The sequence below is a fragment of the Embiotoca jacksoni genome, unplaced genomic scaffold, assembly GCF_022577435.1.
Source record: "Embiotoca jacksoni isolate LCO1_2020_lvr unplaced genomic scaffold, fEmbJac1.0.p SCAF_4, whole genome shotgun sequence".
NCBI lineage: Eukaryota > Metazoa > Chordata > Actinopteri > Embiotocidae > Embiotoca > Embiotoca jacksoni.
Window position 1 is genome coordinate 16,062,630 of NW_027185392.1, and position 21,346 is coordinate 16,083,975.

A 21,346-nucleotide genomic window follows, 5' to 3' on the forward strand; every position below is an offset into this window, starting at 1 on the left:
GGCTTTTATTGATTTCCCCGAGGACACGGTGCGTTTCCTCTCAATAGCCTCGCATGAGGAAAGAAGTGCAGTGATCTATTTTACACGTGTCATTTTATTTTTTCCTTCGCATGCTCTCTTAAAGCAACAACACCAATAAATGATGCAGGGATGTTAACTCTCCAAACAGGTTGCTCCAGATATAGCACAATGTTCTTGTGTCATTTTTTTTTTTAGGTAATTACGGAAGCGTCTTCCACAAAGGGGCTTTGCAGAGATAATCTCCTGCTTTGCTTGAGGCAGAAGAAGACTTTATTTTAAGAGCACGGCAGTTTGCCTCCAGCTTCAGGGGAAATGTCAATTGTTTATTACTATTATTTCCCATGGATTTCTTCTGTTTTTAAACTTCTGACATCAAATTAGTGTCAGGTACATTGCGTAGCAGAAAAGGGGCTTTTGTGTACTGTGTTCATTTTGCAATAATGCAGTCTATTGTTATAAACAGGGTCATCTCAGGAACACTGGCACTGGCTCTGAGAGGGTCAATGTCTTCACTTGAGGACACTTCAGCAGGATGGATATTGAATTATTCTAATCTCTTTTGCTGTTAAGCTCTGCTTCAGGATTCAGATTGTACACCGATTGGCTGGTGGGAGAAACAGATACCTGGGTGCTCTATTACTGCAGGCGCACTACAAATCATCTGTATCTCTTCCTGATCTCTATCCAGTTTCAAGTTGCAGTGAACCTACAGCTTAAGACATTAGTCACAGGAGAACGAGAAGTAACTCACTCAGCAAGCCGGTCCGTGCCGGCTCCTAACTTCTCTCAACAACACGAGGGCAATTTGTAGCAGATTAGTATGGTTTTTTGTTTTTTTTTTAAAGGAAATTGAACCTGCAGAGTGTTACGTTGGAGAAAATATGCAACATCTGTAAACCCTGTCATAATAAGGCAATTGCAGTTGAAGACAGAATTGCAGTGCCTTTCACAATAGCAGGGCACAGGAAGCATAGACGCGAGTCAGTCATCGAGCTCTCACTGCAGTCGGAGCGGCAAGAAAGAGGAGCTGCAACGAAAAAACCCTGGATGCAAAATGTTACTGCTTTGTAGTGTTGTGACAGCGACTTGATAAATGTTATCACTTACTCAACCCTTATAAAACTACTTAGCACACGCCTGTCCAAGAGGCATTTATAAATCCTCTACACCCACACATATTCTGTATTTACACTCAGAAATTAGGAAACAAGATGTTTTGCTTTACAAGACGCCATCCAGTGATCATAGACAGCCTAAAATGTTAGCAGGGCGACTGCATTTAGCGGCACCTCTGAAGTCCTCACATGTAGCCCATTTTAGACAGAGATCCTGCACTATTGCAGTAAAGAAGAGCCCTCATTAAGGTGGCTTTTCTTTTTTTTTTTTACACTGAACCAAACAAAGCTAATATAATGCTGTGCGTGACATTAGATAGCATGCCGGCAAAACGGGAAAATGGCCAAACATTCCCACCTCGTGTAAAAACAAGCTACGTTGAATTTGACTCTGTGACTGACGGCTTAACGATGGAAAAACAATAGTGCCCTGTTCAGTGTTCGGACCTTTTTCTACAGAGGACGGAATAAAGGCGTCACATTACCACCTTGAACAGGCTGTGTAAAAGGTGCTGGTTGAACTACAAGGTCCCCGCATCCAAAACAAAATAGCCCAATGCGGAACGTAGCTTTACTTGAAGCAAACTTGAGCTGTCGACTGAATGCAGAGAGAACAAAGTGATATCGACCCTTTACAAATCTTAGCAAACTAAGAAACAGAGCATCACTCAAATTACCAAATGTGATGTAATGACTTCAAGATATAGTCCGTTACATCACCGGAATACTCGCTTCTCTTGGCTGTGTACTTGGATGGCTGTTTCTATTCGTATGTGTAATGTATGTAGTGTATTTACATTTGTTCTATTCTCCTCTTTGAACTTACCTCACAACAGTTAATCATATGATTAACCTGTTTTACGCACAGGTCAAAGGAGGTGCGTGTGTCGTCTCCACTGCGAGCCATCTGTAACATCCAGTTACCCATGATACCCTTCTCTACTCAGGGTTTCGCAAAGACGTTTAAGTGCATCTTTGGAGAGCCATCATTTCCTCTGTAACAACGGACCTCCAGTTTATCTACAAACATCTCTATGTAGTGGATTTAAGTTGTTATTAAGGAGCTAGAAGAGTTCCTCACTGCTGACACTATATATCCATAAGGTCTATAAGGCACAAGGACCTAACCCCTAGCAGCCATGGCTGCAAACACTTGGTGAGATCAAAGCAGTGGAACCAGCCTTGGGCATCACCTGACCTGAATTCAATTAAAGCTTTACAAGCAGATCAGAGGGGAGGCTAAATGGAGGGAAAAAAAAAAAAAAAAAAAAATCACTTTCAGATACCGAACATTGTCGAGGACAAAACTGAAGGAGAGAAAGACGAGAGGCCGGGAGAGGGAAGAGAGATGAAACATTACACACTCTGACACAAAAGCTCAATCTTTCTCTCCTTCTGTCTCTGTCAGCCACATACACGTGCACACACACTAAGCCCATAGGTCTCGTTCGTTTACTCAGCCTGTGGGCAAATGTGACTTTAATGAGCCAGTGCTGAATGGACATTAGGCAGAGATTCTCACGCTGGAGCGCCGGCTCCCTGCAGCAGCCCCCTCTCTGCTCTGGCACTTTTTGGCGGCCACTTCACAGCACGGTGTCGGGTTTAGTTGTTAACCACATGTTCGAGGAGCTGAATGAAGACATTGGCTTCTCTAATGTGCATCCAGTGATCAGAAAAACAAAACAAAAAACAAAGCTAGACGTGGGTTTCATGAAGGTCAGAAGAACACAATTAATAAACAGAAGGAGTCAAGAAGGTGATTTAGAAAAAAAAAAAAAAAAAGCTTTGAAGTGGTTGCTTACATTGTGGACAGCATAAACAGAGCTGCACGGAGCTGTGCATGCAAAGAATGAGAAAGAAATCCATGACGTCAGAGACGTTTCTCAGATGAAGGTGTCATTGTCGGATCCTGGGTGCCTTCAAGGAGATCTGATGTCCCTACTTTCAAACTTTCCAAGAACTTTCTACTGCTTTTGGCTACAGAAAATATTGGGTGAAAAATTTGTCTCTGCTCAAATGTGTTTTCAATGATGTTGTTTGTGTAAGAAATTCAGCAATATTGAAGGCATAAATATACAGTATGGAATATAAATTTTGTATCAATAAAGTGGGAATTATCTGACAAATAATTAGATAAACAGAGAACCAAAAGAAAAACACAAGAATCAAAGACATCACTTTCACCATCAGTTCTTGATAGGATTTCCTCTCACTCCCCCCCCCCAACAGCGTCCTGCTACTTTCCGAAGGGTAGAGAGCAGCAGAGGCAGGAAAACCACGACATTGCCATATCTTTACTAGTTATGTCTTCTTTGGCTTTCTTATCAGGGTTGCAATATTTCCGATGTCGCCTGAAGGCAGCAACAGCATGCCACTCCACCTGAACCGCTGTGGAGGAGAGGAGCGAACCACAGCCTACTACCGCGTCTCTGTACCAAGCCACCACCATGTGTGATGACTCTGAGCGGATCGTAAGTGAAGTCTTTGAAACTGCGAAGAGGAATTGAAGAGGAGTAAAGTGACGGATTCTCACAAGCAGAAGCCTCCCTCATCTGAGAGATGCTTGCTAAAAATATTTACCAAAAGCTGCCAGGACTTATGTGAAGGGAAGTTTGGAGCGACAGCCGGCGGTCGTCCAGCTGGTCCGGTGAGTAGTCGTGAAAAACAGAAGACATAGCTCATGGTTTTGTTTAGAATTTATTTATTTTTTCACTCCTAAAACTTTGGATTCAACTCAAAGCATTTTTTTTTTATTTTTTTTTTATGAGCGTGTTAAAAGAAAAGTGAGTGGTTCTGTCTGACTTGTGCCAACTGCGCAAATACGCACGCAGAGCACTCACACGCATGGCACACATACACACACGAGCGGAACGTACATGTTGACAAGTTGTCAAGCTGCATGCAGCACGGGCTTTTTGCTGGAGCACCAGCTGGATCACTGCAGTCCGGGCAAGAGCAGTGAGACAGCGCCATCAATCGCATAGCAGCCACACTCCCTGCGTGCGTGTAGAGGGAAGTAGTGCAGCTCTGGTCTGAGAAGCGCAGTCCAGGATGAGTCCGTGAGGAGAGGGGGAACGGGGGGAAAGGGGGGGCTGATGGGATCAGCGCCTTCGTGGCAAATGTATTACCGTCATTAGTCACCCAGCTCCAGTGCCAAACTACAGCCCGGGACGCACTGCTGCCCACTTTATTTTCAGCATAAACCCGGATATTAAGATAACAAAAACATTAGTAAGAATAATGAGAACAAGATCATCTCCAGAATTTATATTCATACACATAAATGCAACGATACTTGGCGAGGAGCGTTGCATTTGCAAGCATTATTAGCCTATTTATCGTCATCACAGAGGTCCTGACCTGCAATTTCTTTTGCAAAATTAGGTTTATCCATATTTTTATGCTGACAAAATTATGATGTGAATTCAAGGTTCCTTTTTCAACAAAGCCAGCATTAATTATTGTCTAGTTGATCTTTGTATACAGGCTATATTTATATTTATATTTATATGCAGCCAGGAGGTCATGCACAAAATAACCTGTCAAGGTAGCCACAGATAAGTGGTGGGTTACAGCTTGACAGGTGAATATTGTTTGTCCATTTGGGCCGCACAAGGTTTGGTCCTGTAAGAATGTCTAGAGTGCAACAACCACAAAGGGACATTGTTGGAGGTTACTTTAATTTAGATTATTTTAATAATAAGCAAAGCATAAGAAAATACGTTATTTATTTAACAATAATTTACATGTAATTTATGGGAAACAAAAAAAAAGCCCATAAAAGGACTCACATCTCATGAGCACTGGTCACTGTGAAGATATTTGTGAAAGGGTCGTTTTCTCCAGGTGTTAACATGATCAGTCAGCTTTTAATTTGAATGTAAGGACACGTATAAACAGTTGGCTGCCTTGGAGCTGAAATGGTAGCTGCTGAATTGAAATGCAACTAATTTAGAAGAGGAAGAAGCTTGGCCTTTCTGGAAATATTTCACATGAAAATATAAGGAAGTCACAGTAAATCAAAGCGCCCTGGTCGTGGGTTCAGGGCGGAAAGGTTCACTCCTGCTGCTGCCAGCCGGTAAGTAGATCCGGACGTGCGCAGCGCGGAGAGATACCGGGCAGCTCCAGTGTGGGAGAGAAAGGGGAAGAGAGAGGGTGCCTGCTGGTGGCAGATGGAGTAGCGGAGAGGAGAGGAGTCCACGTATTACCATGCCGAGATTTGGACGACATAAACTACATGCAAAACCTCCCAATCTACGATATTAATAATAGAAGAGGTACGTGAAACGTTTTTTTTTTTTTTTTGGGTACGTGGTAGCCTTTTTCACGGAGCTGCGCTTTAACGTCGGCATCTCGGTAACGTAAAAAAAAAAAAAAAAAAGTTGAGATAGGTTAGGTCTGCTATTGTGAGCCGCCGCTGCTTTCTCTGCCTCTTCGGAGAAGTTCAGCCCGGACAAAACTAAAGGTTGAAATGTCCGTTTTTAAACAACAACACACAACTCTAGGTGCACTTTAAGCGTTTTGTTTTGTGTGCGGGGGGGTGGTTGCGTTTTATCAGGCGTATATCTCTGCTCAGCGCTCCGCTGCCATCGTTTCAAGAAGTGAATGGTTTTAGTTGGGGGATGGGGTCAGACGTGAAGTAAGTCTCGAGGCACCCGAAACTTCATTTCTTGAAACAATTAACTTTTCTCCTATTGGAAACCTGTAGCTGCTTTGAGCTTGCAGAGGAACAAAACTACGCAAATGTGGAGAATTTTTTTTCTCATTCATGTGTTAAAAAAAAAAAAAAAAAAAAAAAAAAAAAAAAACGAGGCGCAAGTTTAAGTGTTAGTTTGAATTTTTTTTTTTTTTTTTTTTTTTTTTTTTACAATGGTCGCTCACAAAGCAGATGGTTCTTTTGTACCTGCAGGCGATAGTTTCAGACTGAAGGTGATTTCAGCTCGAGTCTGTCACTTATTAACCCTTCATAAAACATTCCCAACCAAACCCTGCTCGGGTCGTTTCGACACGCCAAAAGTCAATATTGTAGGTTTTATACGAAACGCTTGTTTCGCAGACACATTCCGTCCTGCTTTTATTTGTCTTTGTACGGACTCCCACACACACACACGCACGCACACGCACACACACACACACACGCACGCACACACGCACGCACACACACACACACACACAGCCGGAGACGCTGTAAAGCGGCTGTAAACGAATGAATGTGCAATTTTAAAGCAGTTTCACAGTCGTCTCTCCCCGGTTTCAACCCTGATTGTACTAAGACGAGATTGTAAAGAGCAGACTTGTGTTTTATTGTTTTAGAACTATAAGACAAGTCCGGGATCACTGCTAATCACTATATCAGACAGTTTGATGCTGCATGTGTAATCATTTATTTATTTAAAAAAAAAAAAAAAAAAAAGAAGATTTAATGGAGACCAGACATTTTACTTATTGCATTTCCATACAAGAACAAACACGTGTGTGTGTGTTTTTTTTTTTTTTTTTTTTTTTTTTCATGCAACAAGGAAATTAAAGATTTATTTGCCTATGTGTTGCCAGTGCTTCTCCTGAACTCATTAAGAGGATGTTTGGAGGAATGAGGTTTCACTGTTGTAAATAGTTGGCATCTGGTATTGTGCAGACATGGGAGCAGGGCAGGCTTAGATCTTGTCACTTGACTCACGGCTCTGCTTCATCTTTATTTCCACATGGAACCTATTTAGCCTTTTATCAGCCTAGCCATCACTTGTCAGGACATTAAAGGAGTCTGGGAACGTGCACAATGACGAGGGGAATAAGGTTTTCCGCATTTGTCTGTATTCCTGGCTGCTCAGATAGGAATGAATGAATGTGGTAAATGATTAATTCACCTGGTTATTTAAATTTTGCTAATTGAAATCACAATTAATATAATCTTTTAAATGTTTTTGCATGATTGTGACACTAAAAATCCACATGTTTTTTTTTTCCCCCCCCCAGGTGGTTCTGTGAAGATCACGGTACGATAATGGGGAAGCACTTGGTTTCGCTGCTTGTGCTGCTCCTGCAGCTCTTGTGTGGCTGCGCAGGGAACCAAAGGATGGGGAGGGCCGCCTCCATGCAATTCACCGACGCCGTTTACAATGCTACCATATACGAGAACTCTGCTGCTAAGTCATATTTAGAGAGTCACACCAAGATGGGGATCTATATTACAGACCCAGCGTGGGAGATACGGTACAAAATCATCTCTGGAGACAATGAGAACTTATTCAAAGCAGAGGACTACCTGCTGGGAGATTTCAGTTTTTTGCGGATAAGGACCAAAGGAGGCAGCACTGCCATTCTGAACCGGGAGGTTAAAGACCACTACATTCTGACTGTCAAAGCCTCAGAGAGGGGCACCAATTTTGAGTGTCGCGCTAGAGTTAAGGTCCGGGTACTGGACACCAATGATCTGAGGCCACTCTTCTCACCAACATCCTATAGCATCTCTCTGCCAGAGAACACGGCCATACGATCCAGTGTGGCCAAGGTCACGGCAACTGATGCAGATATCGGTACGAACGGAGAATACTACTATAGTTTCAGAGAGTGGACGGACATGTTTGCAGTTCATCCAACAAGCGGCGTGGTGACCCTGACTGGCAAACTAGACTTCTCCGAGACAAAGTTGTACGAGTTGGAGATCCTTGCAGTGGACAGAGGGATGAAGCTGTACGGCAGCAGCGGTTTCAGTAGCATGGCCAAACTTACAGTGAGGGTGGAGCAGGCCAATGAGCATGCACCTGTAATCACTGCAGTAGCCCTGGCCCCCTCCGATGCAGACCATGACCCCACCTATGCCATCGTGACAGTGGAGGACAACGACCAAGGACCAAACGGCGAGATAGCATCATTGAGTATCGTGGCCGGTGATCCTCTGCAGCAGTTCAAGGCTGTCAGAACCAGCCCCGGAAGCAAGGAGTATAAAATCAAAGCTGTCAAAGATGTGGACTGGGACAGCCAGCCTTTTGGATACAACCTCACTTTACAGGCAAAGGACAAAGGCAACCCGCCTCAATTTTCATCTGCTAAACTGGTCCATGTCACTTCTGCACAGTTCAAAGTGGGCCCTCCGATATTTGAGAGGGCCATTTACAGAGTCAATCTGAGTGAATTTGCCCCTCTTCACACACCTGTCGCTATGGTAACAGCTGTGCCAAAGTATCCCCAGCTAAAATATGCTTTTAGACACAAATCTGACAAGAACAGATTCACCATCAATCCAGATACCGGCTTAATCAGCACCGCAGGACCCATCAATGCTGATATTTCCTCACAATTTGAGCTGGATGTGATCACCAGTGACAAAAAAGCGGCAACAAAAGTGATCGTTGAAGTGATTGATGTCAATAACAATGCACCAGAGTTCCAGCAGACATCCTACAAGGCCGGTGTTGATGAGAATGTACCCATAGGGACCAGTGTGCTAACGGTTAAAGCCTCTGATTTAGACAGAGGGGAGAATGGCTACGTGACCTACAGCATTACCAATCTGAGTCCCCAGCCATTTGTTATTGATTACTTCACTGGTGTCATCAGTACCTCAGAGGTCCTTGACTATGAGCTCATGCCCAGGATTTACAATCTCAGAGTCAGGGCATCAGATTGGGGATCCCCTTTCCGGAGAGAGGTGGAGGCATCCGTCACCATAACGTTAAATAACCTGAATGACAACAAGCCATTGTTTGAAAATGTAGACTGTGAAGTGACTGTGCCGAGAGATCACGGCGTGGGAGAGCAGATAACAACAGCGTCCGCCATAGACGCTGACGAACTGCAGCTAGTACGGTACAATATTAAAGCCGGGAATGATCTTGATCTGTTTGAACTGAACCCGAGCTCTGGCACGCTCTCACTGAAGCGCACGCTGAGCGAGGGAGAGGCAGCTAAAGTGTCCTTTCATAGTTTACAAATCATCGCAACCGACGGCGAACATGAGACTCGACCAATGATCATGAACATAACTGTCATCACGGCCCGCAAGCCTGTCCAGTTAAAATGTGTCGAAACTGGCGTCGCCACCATGCTGGCTGAAAAGCTACTTCATGGCAGCAAAATCCACACTCAAACCGAACCAGATGACAACTTTATGGACATTCACTCAGTCAACCGGTACTCTCCTCAGTTTGCAGAGTCTTTCCCAAGTGTCATTGAAGTTAAAGAGGACCTCCCTGTCGGGGCCCGGGTTGTCCAGTTAAGTGCTACGGACTCGGATAGTGGCTTTAACAGGAAACTCGTGTATGTTATATCAGGCGGGGACACAGAAAGCCGCTTTATAGTAGATATGGAAACGGGTTGGCTTTTGGTTTATTCTCCTCTTGACCGGGAAACAACAGACCACTACACCCTGAACATCACAGTTTATGATCTTGGGATACCTCAAAAATCCTCATCGCGCCTTTTGGATGTTAAAATCTTAGACGCCAACGACAACAGCCCCCAATTTTTGCAAGATTCTTACTCGGTTGAAATAAGTGAGAGCGCACCTGTTGGGACAGAAATGATCCAGGTGGATTCAACAGATAAGGATCAAGGGGATAATGGACTTGTCAAGTATTCGATTTTGGGAGGCACCGATCATTTCGCTATCAATGAGCTGAGCGGCGTGGTGACCGTGACAAAGCTGTTGGATCGCGAGCTCCATCCATTTTATATCTTGAAGATTGCGGCACGTGACCAAGCAGTGAACGAACCTCAGTTAGTGTCCACAGTGCAACTCAAGATCACCCTGGAAGATGTGAATGACAATCCACCTAAATTTGTTCCCCCCAATTACCGCGTAAAGGTGAGGGAGGACCTCCCAATCGGTACTGTAATTATGTGGCTGGAGGCTCATGACCCCGATCTTGGACCTTCCAGTCAGGTACGATACAACCTTATTGACAATGGCGATGGGAATTTCGAAGTAGACAAACTCAGCGGTGCTCTGCGGATTGTTCAGAATCTAGATTATGAGACCAAACAGGTGTACAACCTGACGGCAAAAGCTAAAGACAAAGGGAAGCCCATATCTTTGTCCTCGACCTGCTTCATTGAGGTGGACGTGGTGGATGTGAATGAGAATCTCTACAGGCCTTTGTTCCGATCATTTGTGGAAAAGGGATTTATAAAAGAGAATGCACATGTCGGAACTTCGGTGATGACTGTAACAGCTGAAGACGAGGACAGAGGACAAGATGGAGAGATTCGGTACTCCATACGAGATGGGTCTGGCCTGGGGATATTTTCCATTGATGAGGAAACTGGTGAGTCTAAATTCAATAGATCTATGTGACGCTTGTGTTCTTTTCTGCAATAGGCATCAGCACTTAGATAAAGAAAGGTATTTTTAGCTAGACTTTATTCAGCCATCTTTACGGAGCAATGAGGTAAGGCAGTGACGGTTCCTGATTCCAGTCATTTTTCTTCTTCGGGAGGATTGACGGCAGGAACAGATGGACCAGCTGTCTCTCAGACCTGTGTGGACATTCCTGAGTAGTTGCTGTGGTACTAAGAAGAGTCTTGAGAGATTTTCCCTCCTCTCCTCCCCCAGCCTTGCTCTCACTGACTGTACGCGTCCATACTCCTTCATAAGATAGTTTCAATTTGGAAAATGGTCAAATCTGTTTGACCTAATGTTAAGATATTCTAATGGTAGTTATGGAAGTTTGTTTTTTTTAATTTTTTTTTACAACGGCATATTTTCAGTATGGTACTGATGGCAAGGCTTGGCTTGTGGATTTCTCATTATGTTGCAGAAAATATGTTAATACTTGCTCAGCTGCCCAGAATGATTTTAGCAGCTGACTCAAATTAGCTCAAAATAAGTAGTCTGGAATTCGAGGAGTTCTTACCCCAAACCCGTCACCTGAGTTGGATGTTTTGGACCTGGCTCGCTGCCATCCTTTTTAAACTGGGTTGCCACATTCTTGAGTGGCTTAATGTGATTTTTTTTTTTTTTCTTCCTCCCTATTTGAAATTAAATTCCTCTCAGCACTATGTATTTTTAATGTCTAAATGAGGCAGTGAAACTTAATGCATAATACATTGATTTCTCTTGGCACATGTAACCTCAAAGGTTCATATCTACATAAGAAAGACTGAAATGTGATGTATCTGTCTGCTGTGGACCTTTAATGCCGGAAAAGTTGTTTCTATCTTTAGGTTCCTGTTTATTAAGAGTCGGATATACAGTATGTGAATTATTCAATAAGTTGACGGGAAGTTTCCTCCGTGAACCTGTTGGGAAATACTTTGTTCTGCCTGGTGAATTTAGCAGAAGGAGATGAACCTTTATGAAGGATGCATCCTCCAGGGTTGTTTGTTAGCTTTGGTGTGCATGTGATAGTGTCTGTGGTAGCGGTTGGATATCTGATTTGTATTAAGATTCTGTTGGAGAGATGCTGAGATATCTAAAGCTCGAACTGGTGACTTCTCCCTGCTTACACGCAAGGAGAAACTGTTTCAAATCTGTTTATTTCAATGTTTGTGCTAAGCTGACCTTAACGGAAGTTGAATTTTTGCAGGGAATGGTGATGGACTCTAGTACTGTTTAAGACTAGGGTGGAATCTGGTTTTTATCATACTTTAATACCTTAAAAAATTTCACCACAGTTTATGGTGTATGGTAATATTTAGGGAAAGAAATTTGACGTTGTCAGTGTCACACATGCATGACAGTGCAGTCTAATACCAATTGCTTGGGCATGTCTTGCATGGATTACATGCTTTTGACCCATTTTAAGTTGCAGCACTGTGAATATAGATTATACAGTGCAAAATGACCAGACCACCAGTCATGTCTTCCTCCACATAAATCTTTTTCTGCTGTAATAAGGTTTGGCTAAAGGCAGTTTTATGGAAGTTTGGCAGAATATGATAGAAAACTACCCTTGTAAAAAAGGCAGAATAATTTGGCCTCGCTAAATCATTAGCTTACAAGTATAAACTTGCCAAAAGTAATCAATCTTCTTTTGGTTTAGAGCATATAGGTCTACTGGAGCTAATCATTTAGGTTTCTGCCAATAAGACAAGCTTATTTACTTTGTCTGGCTTTAGTTGGGAGCGTTGTGGGCTGACAATGTTCCCTGCTGTGCAGTATATTCAGATGCTGTACTTAACATACACTTGTGGGGGTATTTATAGTCCACCCTGGACACAACTTTCTTGTAGCGAATAATGCACACAGCGTTGTTTGTGTTGACTAGTTTCTGGTCTTTTTCAGCACGGTTCTTTTACCAGACCCCGAATGCACTACAATCCACGACTGTGTTGCATCTCTCGACTTTACGTACCAGGATTTCTAAATACCATGGTATACCATAGTGCTGTTACACCACTCCATCTTTTACTGCAGTATCTTGATGGAGCCACATGCAGGCCTGCTACTGGCATCCATGTCTAACTCCAAATCCTGTATAGGGCACAGATCCTGGGAGCCTGGTTTGATTTTCTTTTTAGTCCCAGAGGCCTATTAAGTGATTATCAAGAGGTGCAATGATAGGATTGTCCTGGGCTGGGTCCTTTTATTATGGATTAGATCTGAGGTCAGTAGCCAACTAAATACAGCCAAGGTGGTGAGGCCCTCCTATGATTTCACTAGATGAAGGGTGTGGTTATGTGTTTAGTATATGACGCTTCCAAAAAGGAAACTATAAGGACGGGTGCACACCCCACTATATAGTCAGAGCTGCAGCTGCATGTTGTGAATCTTAACCATAATGTTTTGAAATGGTTTGAAATGGGAAAACAAATGAAAAAGTGGTGCGAGGAAAACTGCCAGGAGCTACACACCTTCAGCTGAGTGGGCAGGAGTGAGCAACCGTTTCACTTGATGCTTGTAATCCTAAACCCATGTACACGTGTTTAAGATACAGGAGGCTGCTGCAGTTTTGATCTATGTTGCATTGTTTTGCTTCTTCCATCACCGCAATATAAACCACTGTTCTTTCCTCTTGTTGTGACATCCACAATAACACAGTAACAACAATAAGACGATGTGGGAAACAAAAGTGTTGCTGTGGGAAACAGTGCACTCTGCGGTGGCTGATGAAAGTAGACAGTGACTGAATCTCGAGGAGTAGGTGTATCTGACGCATCTGCACAAAGGATTGCATTATAGAGTACGCAAACAGGACATGCTTGCTACCCACTTAACTGACGTCCTCAAACCATGCAAAGAACAAACGTGTTATTTGCTGGAGACACGGCAATTCAATTTAAAACTGGTGTCTATTCAATACCATCCTGTTCTCATTTACATCAACTCAAAGTAGAAGAGACCCTGTTATGCAAACCACGTCTTCCTCTTCCGTTATGGTTCCTTTTCTCTCAGACTGCTCAGGGAGTCCATGGCAACTGTTTGTCCAGACATTCTCTGTGTTATTAAAAGCTCTGTGGTAACTGGATCGGTGCCATCTTAATTTAAACGTACTCTTACCGAGATGCTGTCCCGGGCCCCTTCCCATGCTGTACGCCAAATTTACGCCGTCTCACTAAAATCGGGTACGTTTGCTCATAATCAGATGATCTGTGACCTATAGTGAATAGAAAATACTGGGCGCAAAACACAACTGAAGTTTGGCATACTAAAAGCTCACTACGTGCTGAATATTACATATCAGCAACTGAGTGTTTCAACAGAAACACAGCACAATGGACATCCTGCTATCAAATCCAAATCCCAAATCCGGTATTAGCTTTTTTAGTCCCGGTTTATTTAACTAAACTCCCGAGAAACATATCCACATGTTGGTTAGTAAGAGGTTTCCCTACGAAAGAAACGTGTCTGCTTTGTTTGTCCACCATTTTGTGCTGGGAAGGAAGCATACACTTGTGAGGGCTTTTATGCAATGAGAGGCCAGCTACTGTTTAACATGTTTGGGTCCTAAAGGTAAACTATTATGGGTTTGCAAGGGCTTATGACAATTTTGAAGAGGCGATTGCTCAAATGGCTAACTTAATGACTTATTTTTGTGACTGACTTTCTCATTGAAAAGGCTTTACAGCTGATGCTCTAAAATCATCGAAAACATATAAAGAATGCTGGCATTCCTGGGCTGGAAACAAATCCAAAGTGTTTGCTCAGTTTACAGTAGTGCTGTTGAGTAATCCAATAGGGCACTACTTACCTTATGTGGGTCAGTTCCGGAAAAGGTTGTGAGGATTATAACTCCTCAAATTTCATACAATTCACAATTTGAATAGAGCCAAAGAAAAAGCATATACCTTTACAGAGTCAAATATGATGCCACTTCTGCACTTATAATGGGTAAAACTAGCAAAACAATGATGATAGAAACAGATATAGAAATATTATCAACCGTTGCGGTAAGATTGAGGTGAAAAACACTTGAACCCACTTCAGGTCAAATTCCAGTGCCAGAGGAAAAATACTAGCAATAAAACTGTGCTTATCATGAATGATGATCGTAGACAAGTCCTCACTCCTCAAAGTATACCTGACTCAGCCTTGACACACCTTACATCAGGTAGGTTTTTAAAAATGTTTTTTTTATTGCCACTGACTATTTCCTTTGTCTGGAATAACTAAAGAAGATTGTGCAAATCAGGAAACTTTGTCCAAATTAAAATCCCCGGTAGACAGCTGCAAGAAAGTCAGAGGTAAAAAAAAGAAAGAGCCACCTTCACAAAAGAACTTTTAAGTACTTTTAATAAACCATCGAACGATATCATTTCATGCGGTACAATCAAGTGCCAACCGACAAGGGCGTTGGTTTGTGAGCTGCCCTCCTGAAGCGTGGAGTTCACCATTTTGGCTGTTCCTATCTTGCTATTTTGGGGCCAGGAGTGACCATATTTGGACAAACTGGAGAAGAGCGAGTGGTGAATCACACTTGTTCTGATTGGGAACTATAAGGACACTTTGCCCGCCCACTTATTGCGAAAACCTGACTGTGAATAAAACAGACATGCCCCTAAACATACCGCTTTTTGAGGCCTAATATTTAATTAACGATGCGATTATCATTATTAACGTGTAATGGTTGCCTACAAAAGTTGTAAGCAGCAGCAAGCTCGCGTTATAAGCTACAATATCCTTAACAACATGACCTTTGTGTTGTGTGTGGAGCTTTATAATAATAATAACTTGCTCACCTTGAATTCTCAGTACAGATCTGAATTCCGGTCTTTCAGGTGCTAAGAGACATTTTAGGTGTTTCCTTTCATTGATAACGATCGGTGATGTTTATTTGCAAACTGGCTTTTGGTTGTTTCTAGTCCTAAACCTGTTCCTGATCATTCAACTCGAATGGGAAATATCTCCACACGCATCTTGTGTTTGTTTTTCCTCGCGGTTTTAGAATTTTGGAATCAACATGGCACCAAAGAATCTGTTCTCATTACATCTCTAAGTTGAGTAAGAGTTACTGAAGGCGGTGCTGCTTTGGTGCTGACGATGGAGTGCTCGATAGAATTTAACTTTGAAAACGGATGTAAAGCAAGTTGTGTCTCAGCTTGAAGTAAAATTGTCAAGGTGACCAAAGCGGAGTGTGTTGAGGTTAGGAGGCGCAGATGCTGATTGTATAATGTATGCATTGCCCTTTCGTGTTAGATAAAATATGCATTGCCCTTTCACTTGAAGCTGTCTGCGGCCTCTGCTGTGAAAGCTTTCTTTGTGAAAGCAAATGAAACAGTTTGATGCAATATGACAAAGTCCTGTTTCATTAAAAAAAAAAAAAAGAGAAGCCAGTCCTTCCCTCCTTTTTTCCTATCGTCTCCATGTTAAAGGAAACAGATACTTAACTCTAATAAAAAGGCAAATGCTTGTACTTGTTTATGATCGGTCTTTTAAGCATCAAGTACAGTTTTAAAAGAGGGAGCTGTTGCCCGTTGTCCCTAATTTTCTGTATGTTTGAGATAAAAGTTGGACTGCAAAGTGGCACATGATTCCAAATAGTCTTTGCTTGAGTGCTGTTACTGTGGAGATGGGACCAGGAATGTGCAACGGGACAAAGTTGATTGTAGGTTGCTAAATGAAAAACACACTTTCCCTCGTTAAAAGTATGTTGTTCTCTCAGTCCATTAAATCTTTTTAAAGAAACCAGGAGGTGCCTTGTGCAGGGGAACGTGCTTCTTTGTATGTTCATTCATACTCAGGAATTAGATCTATACTTTCTGAAGCTTAGTCTCTCAGCAGTGGGTCCCAGGGAACATTTCGAAGTCCAGTACAGTACCAGCTGTAGATTTGCTTAATTTGACGACGATCAATGCTCAAATATCAATTTCACAATACAGTTGTAGTTACTTTAAGTCATGAATGCTAAACAGAATCACAGCCCAAATAAGAAGTGTAAAGTACAAACAGCAGTGATATTTAAAACAAAAAAAAAATTCAGCAACTATTTTAGGAATTTATAGCCAATTTGAAGCTGTGTGATAATTGACAAGTGACAGCCCTGACCATAAATACACAAAAGTGCACTAAAGTAGGGATACAAAAATACAATTTCCTGTCTGTCAACCAAAAATGTTTATAACCATGGTGGTTGAAAATAAAATCTTCCATCTGACAATTTCATTTATCTGATTTATTTTTTATTTGATACAAGCATACTCATGATTGCAATAGTAGCATTTTGCTTTTATTGTCTCATGGTTGACAGCATAGGAGTGAGGGCAAATGAGGCCCTTTTGCCTCACAGGACACAGTTAACCTATTCAGAACCGTAGAAGAGACACACACAACAGTGAATTTAGCATTTTGGGAAGTGTGCTTATGTCTGTATGGTGAATATAAAGCCAGTTTAGCTTAGCATTATGTCTTAAACAGTTGGGAAACTCCTCACTAGCACCGCTAAAACTAACTTAAATATTGAACTATAGCACTACAAACAGACCAATTATGTCTGCTATTATTCCGTTTTGTTGTTAAAACTTGTGTTGCGAGCATGAGAAAGTATTGATCTGTAGTCACGAATTAACGTGGATTAACTTGGCTTCGTGTGATGGGAAGTCAGCCGGGGATCATTTTTAGCGCGGTACCTGGAGAGATGGCGATGCTTCTCCACTCATGCTCTCCTAGGAAATAGTTGGCTGTCAGCTGAAAGTCTACAAAGAAAATACATATGGATAGATAGTGATATGTACATCAATATAGAAGTTGATGCAGAGCCAGAAACAGCCGCGTCGTGTTGTAAAACAGAACAATGTTGAGAAGGGTTTGGTATAGGAATGAATGGAGATGGACTTATTGTTATCAGAGGAACAGGCATAGAGCTGTTCAGCACCAGGAGGTATAGTAACTGCTTCTAAATAATGCTGTGATATTGAATCAAGGAGTATTGCTCTGAGGCCTATTTGAAAGGCCTTTGAAATAACACTGTTCCCAGCAACAATGGAAGCTTTGTATCATCAACTAAATCCCAAAAGCTATCTCAGCTGGAATTAATAGGCATTTATTTTTTTAAATGGGGAAAGAAAAATCCATTCAGTCATGCATCACCGATATGTAACAACTGTATCAAAAGATATTTTTTCCCCCCATTTCTTCCGACTCAGATGCACAAATGACGGATTTTCATGTATTCTTTAGACATCATGTTGTTTTTTTTTGGGTCATTTATTTTTTTTTCATGACTAAAGAAATTCAGAACTGTGGTACTGACTGTACCAGTGTTTCATACATCACTAAAAACATTTCTAGAAAATGTTCCCTTGAGCCAGCTGTTGACAGACTTTTTTTTTTCCTGCTTCTAGTCACAATATATACCATCCTCAGTGATGCATGAAGAGGAAATGACTCACTGGCTCAATAGGCTGTAATACGTTTGTCCAGTGTGTTGAAGGAGATAAGATAGACATGGTTTTTTAGGTGATACTGTATCATCATTAGGATTATCTCTTAAGACCTATCCCAACATCCGTGTGCCCTACAAACACAACAATGGAGCTGATGTGAGTCTTGTTACTTCCTATACGTCTGTTTATAATAATACAGTGTGCCGTATTGCATGCCTTCAAGTATAACATGAAAGTAATAGAAAGATCAGCTTAGCGTAGGCCACTTACTTTAAAACCTAATTCCAATAAGAACATCAGGGAAATATGGATTACTAAAATAATCATCTCTTTGGAGGATTTTAACTAAGCTTAGATTTGCACATCACTGAATTGAAATGGGCTGCACTACACATTAATATGCTGTTTGATAATGATAAAAACTGGGAAGATTTTTTTATTTTTTTTACAAAAAAAACAAAAACCTTTATGCCAGTAACATTTTCTGAATTCCCCAATCTTTGCTAACTTTGCTAGGGTACCTCACGCTGGAATGCATGAATATTTGCAGATATAAATAAAACATAGTAACACCCTCACTTACAAAGGATTGGCAGTTAAGCTTATCACACTGCGCGCCCACTTAAAACTGTTTTTTTTTTTTTTTACAAGTTGTGCTAACCTCTGATACTGCTGTGGCTGCTTTTTTTTAGTTGATTGACAACACTTCCAAAGTTTCCTAGCAACTGATTTAAATACATTACTCAAGTCTTTACTAGACAAGAAATGTTGATGTTACAGTGATGCAAAATTTACAAGAGTAAAATCCCTTTCTAGTATTTAGAAATTGGGAAGAACCTCACACACAAGCATAGTAATGCATTTATGAACAGCTGGTGCCACCTACTCCAGACGCATTATTCCTGAATGAAAATGAAAAAAAAAAACCCGTCTATCATTGAATTTAAGAATGAAAAAATCTTTATAGTTATTGCCCAGTTTGCCAAGTTGATGAATGATCACCTCATCATATTGCACTGAAATGATGAAATGAATGCTTTATGTGATGCGCTTAAATATACAACATCATCTTTTTTTTTTTCTTTTTTACCATACTTAATATCTTTGAATTTCAGGCAACAACGCCGACAGATTTAATATTTTTAAAACACAGACCTGAACTACAAATGCCTGGGGCCATTGGGGTGATGTGATATGACGTTGCCGGGTAACAAAGCTTAGTTTAGGACTCTTTTATGTGTTACACTAAGCCCAACAACGAGGTAGTGGAATTTGAAGCATTTTGCCAAGGCTGTGGAAAGAGAGGGGGCTGTGGGGAGGAGGGAGGGGGGATGGGGGGGGGTGAGAAAGTTTATGTAAGCATGTGAGCTAGAGGCCTGAGAAGGCTGAGGAATGCTGCAGGGTGCAGGGTGAGTGAAATTAACTGAGGTAGTTCAAAGCAAACCTTTACTTTTCAGCTGCAGATTGAACAAGGAAGTACTGATCCGAACTTTTCAGATCAATGGTTGATTTGCAGAGTCAAGATCAGAGATGTGAAAATCAGCACAAGAGACTCACAAAATCGGGAGTCTCGGTTGCTTATCGACCACATATGTTGCAGTCGGAGCGTTACCGCTGGAGGTATACCTGCCCTGCGATATGCAGCGAGCGGTTTTACGCAACTTTTCCAGAGCAAATTTCACCCTCCTCAAACTGTGGCGGACTGTCGACACTGTGACTGGAAGTTTATGGACTCTTTGTGTACAAACTGTTAATTTAAGTACACATATTGAAGATACCTGCTGGTCTTGAGAGTTGGAAATCTGTTGGCTGTGTGCAAACTCAACCACATTGCCACTGTGCTCAAGTAGCTTTGAAGAACAAAGCCAGAGGGAAAAGAAAAGAGCAAGGGGGGAAAAAAAAAAAAAAAAAAAAAAAGCGGAAAGCAAATCTGGCAGAGGCTGTTGCACAGTCTGTTTTTTTTTTTCTCTTGTGGCCCAAGGGCAGATTTTGCTTCTGCCTTACTGGGTAGGCTAGGTATATAAGATGGGTGTGGCTACTGAATTCCTTAGATTCATCTTTCATGTGCTTTGTTAGGAACTATTCACCCAGAGGCTGTGGCAGATAGCTTTTCATATGTGCCGTTTTACACATTTAAGGTCAAGTCGGTCAGTTTCTGAGAAAAATATGAACAAAAAAAAAGGTTCTTTAGTATTTTAGAAATGGTTAAAGTGTAGACGGTAAGATCCTTTTGTTCCGAATTTTTTTTAACCTCCGGATATGAAGTCATCTTCTGCATGCTTATAGCTACAAGGCAAAGAACCGCGGTCAAAAAGCGTGACCCTGGCGAAAGTGGAATTGTTCTGCTACGCTGGGGTCTGTCATTCAAACAGATGAGCACTCAAGCACGGGCACAAAAGAGGTTTCATACTTTCCCAATTGTCTCCTCTTTTCTCTTGTACTTTGTCTTATTAGTACATGTGCATGTGCACACATGACTACCTTTTGGTCTGCTCTACCTTCCCTCCTCTCTTCCCCCTTTTCACCTGCTCTTTCATTCTCTATTTAATGTTCCTTTTTTCACCGCTTCTCCGAACACACGTCTGAAACATTCATCCCCTTATTCTTTCATTCCTCTGCTTCAGATGCCTTGAATTTCTTATTTATGTGGAACATTTGCCCAGGTTGTCTTGTAGTTGTGGTCTTTAATATCCACTGCAAGCTGTCAGATTCAGTGAAATCATAAACGAATCATTATTTTGGTATATTTATTCAACTATTCAATATCTTAGTGCACATATTTTACACCTGTTCTTCTTAGTTGTGATTTATCCAAATGTTTCCCTCTGTATTGGCAGCTTTAAGCCATTACTTTGACTACATCTGATTTGCATTCTGAAAAAAACTAGCCAATGTTGTTTTTGCCACAGGACTCTTGGCTTGAGGAAACATCAGGGAGCTACCTATTTTCCCTTGCCTGACTACCCTTCTTATTACATGCCCCGAGCTAAGTTGAGAAAGCTGTAATGATGACTAATGACAAGAGGGGATCCCAGGATGAAAATGCAGGAAAGCTCAAGTAAAGGAGGGCGAGAGAATAAATGAGCTGTCGACCCCAAACTCCCCTCCCGTGGTAAACCGGAGGATTTCGTGACAAGTCATTTTGGGTGGTATCTCTTTTTCCGGAGAAATCTTTTGATTACCCAAGGCCAGGAGTTTGTCTGCTCTCGGTAACACTCCTTCATTGTAGTTCATCAAGTTACAGTGAGCGAACAAAGGCAGCAGCTGTGGTCCATGTAGTGTGCTATAGATTCAGACTCATCGTAGTAAACAGACAACACGCATACCTGGTAATGATATTAACCATTTCCACGATTCACTTTCAACAGTTTCAGATAATAAAATCAACTAGAGCTGCAAGTTTCCATTCCAGTTTTCAAGGTTAAACAGGTATTAAAAAAAATAACACAGAC

At 41.7% G+C, this 21,346-nt stretch overlaps 1 protein-coding gene across 12 annotated transcripts in view; it reads left to right on the top strand.

Moving 5' to 3' along the window:
• Nucleotides 1-3,608: 3,608 nt before the first annotated feature.
• Nucleotides 3,609-21,346, top strand: part of fat1a (FAT atypical cadherin 1a) — a 77,941-nt gene continuing 60,203 nt past the window's right edge. For 11 of the 12 annotated variants that reach the window (XR_011179117.1, XR_011179118.1, XR_011179120.1 and 8 more), the window contains exons 1-2: nt 5,276-5,413; nt 7,110-10,399. Coding sequence is in view for 8 of the 12 variants with exons in the window: in XM_069166926.1 (XP_069023027.1) it covers nt 7,138-10,399 (3,262 nt within the window). In the remaining 4 variants the exon portion in view is untranslated. Of the gene's footprint in view, nt 3,784-5,275; nt 5,414-7,109; nt 10,400-21,346 lie in introns of those variants that run through there. The other variant, XM_069166927.1, reaches the window with a different exon arrangement.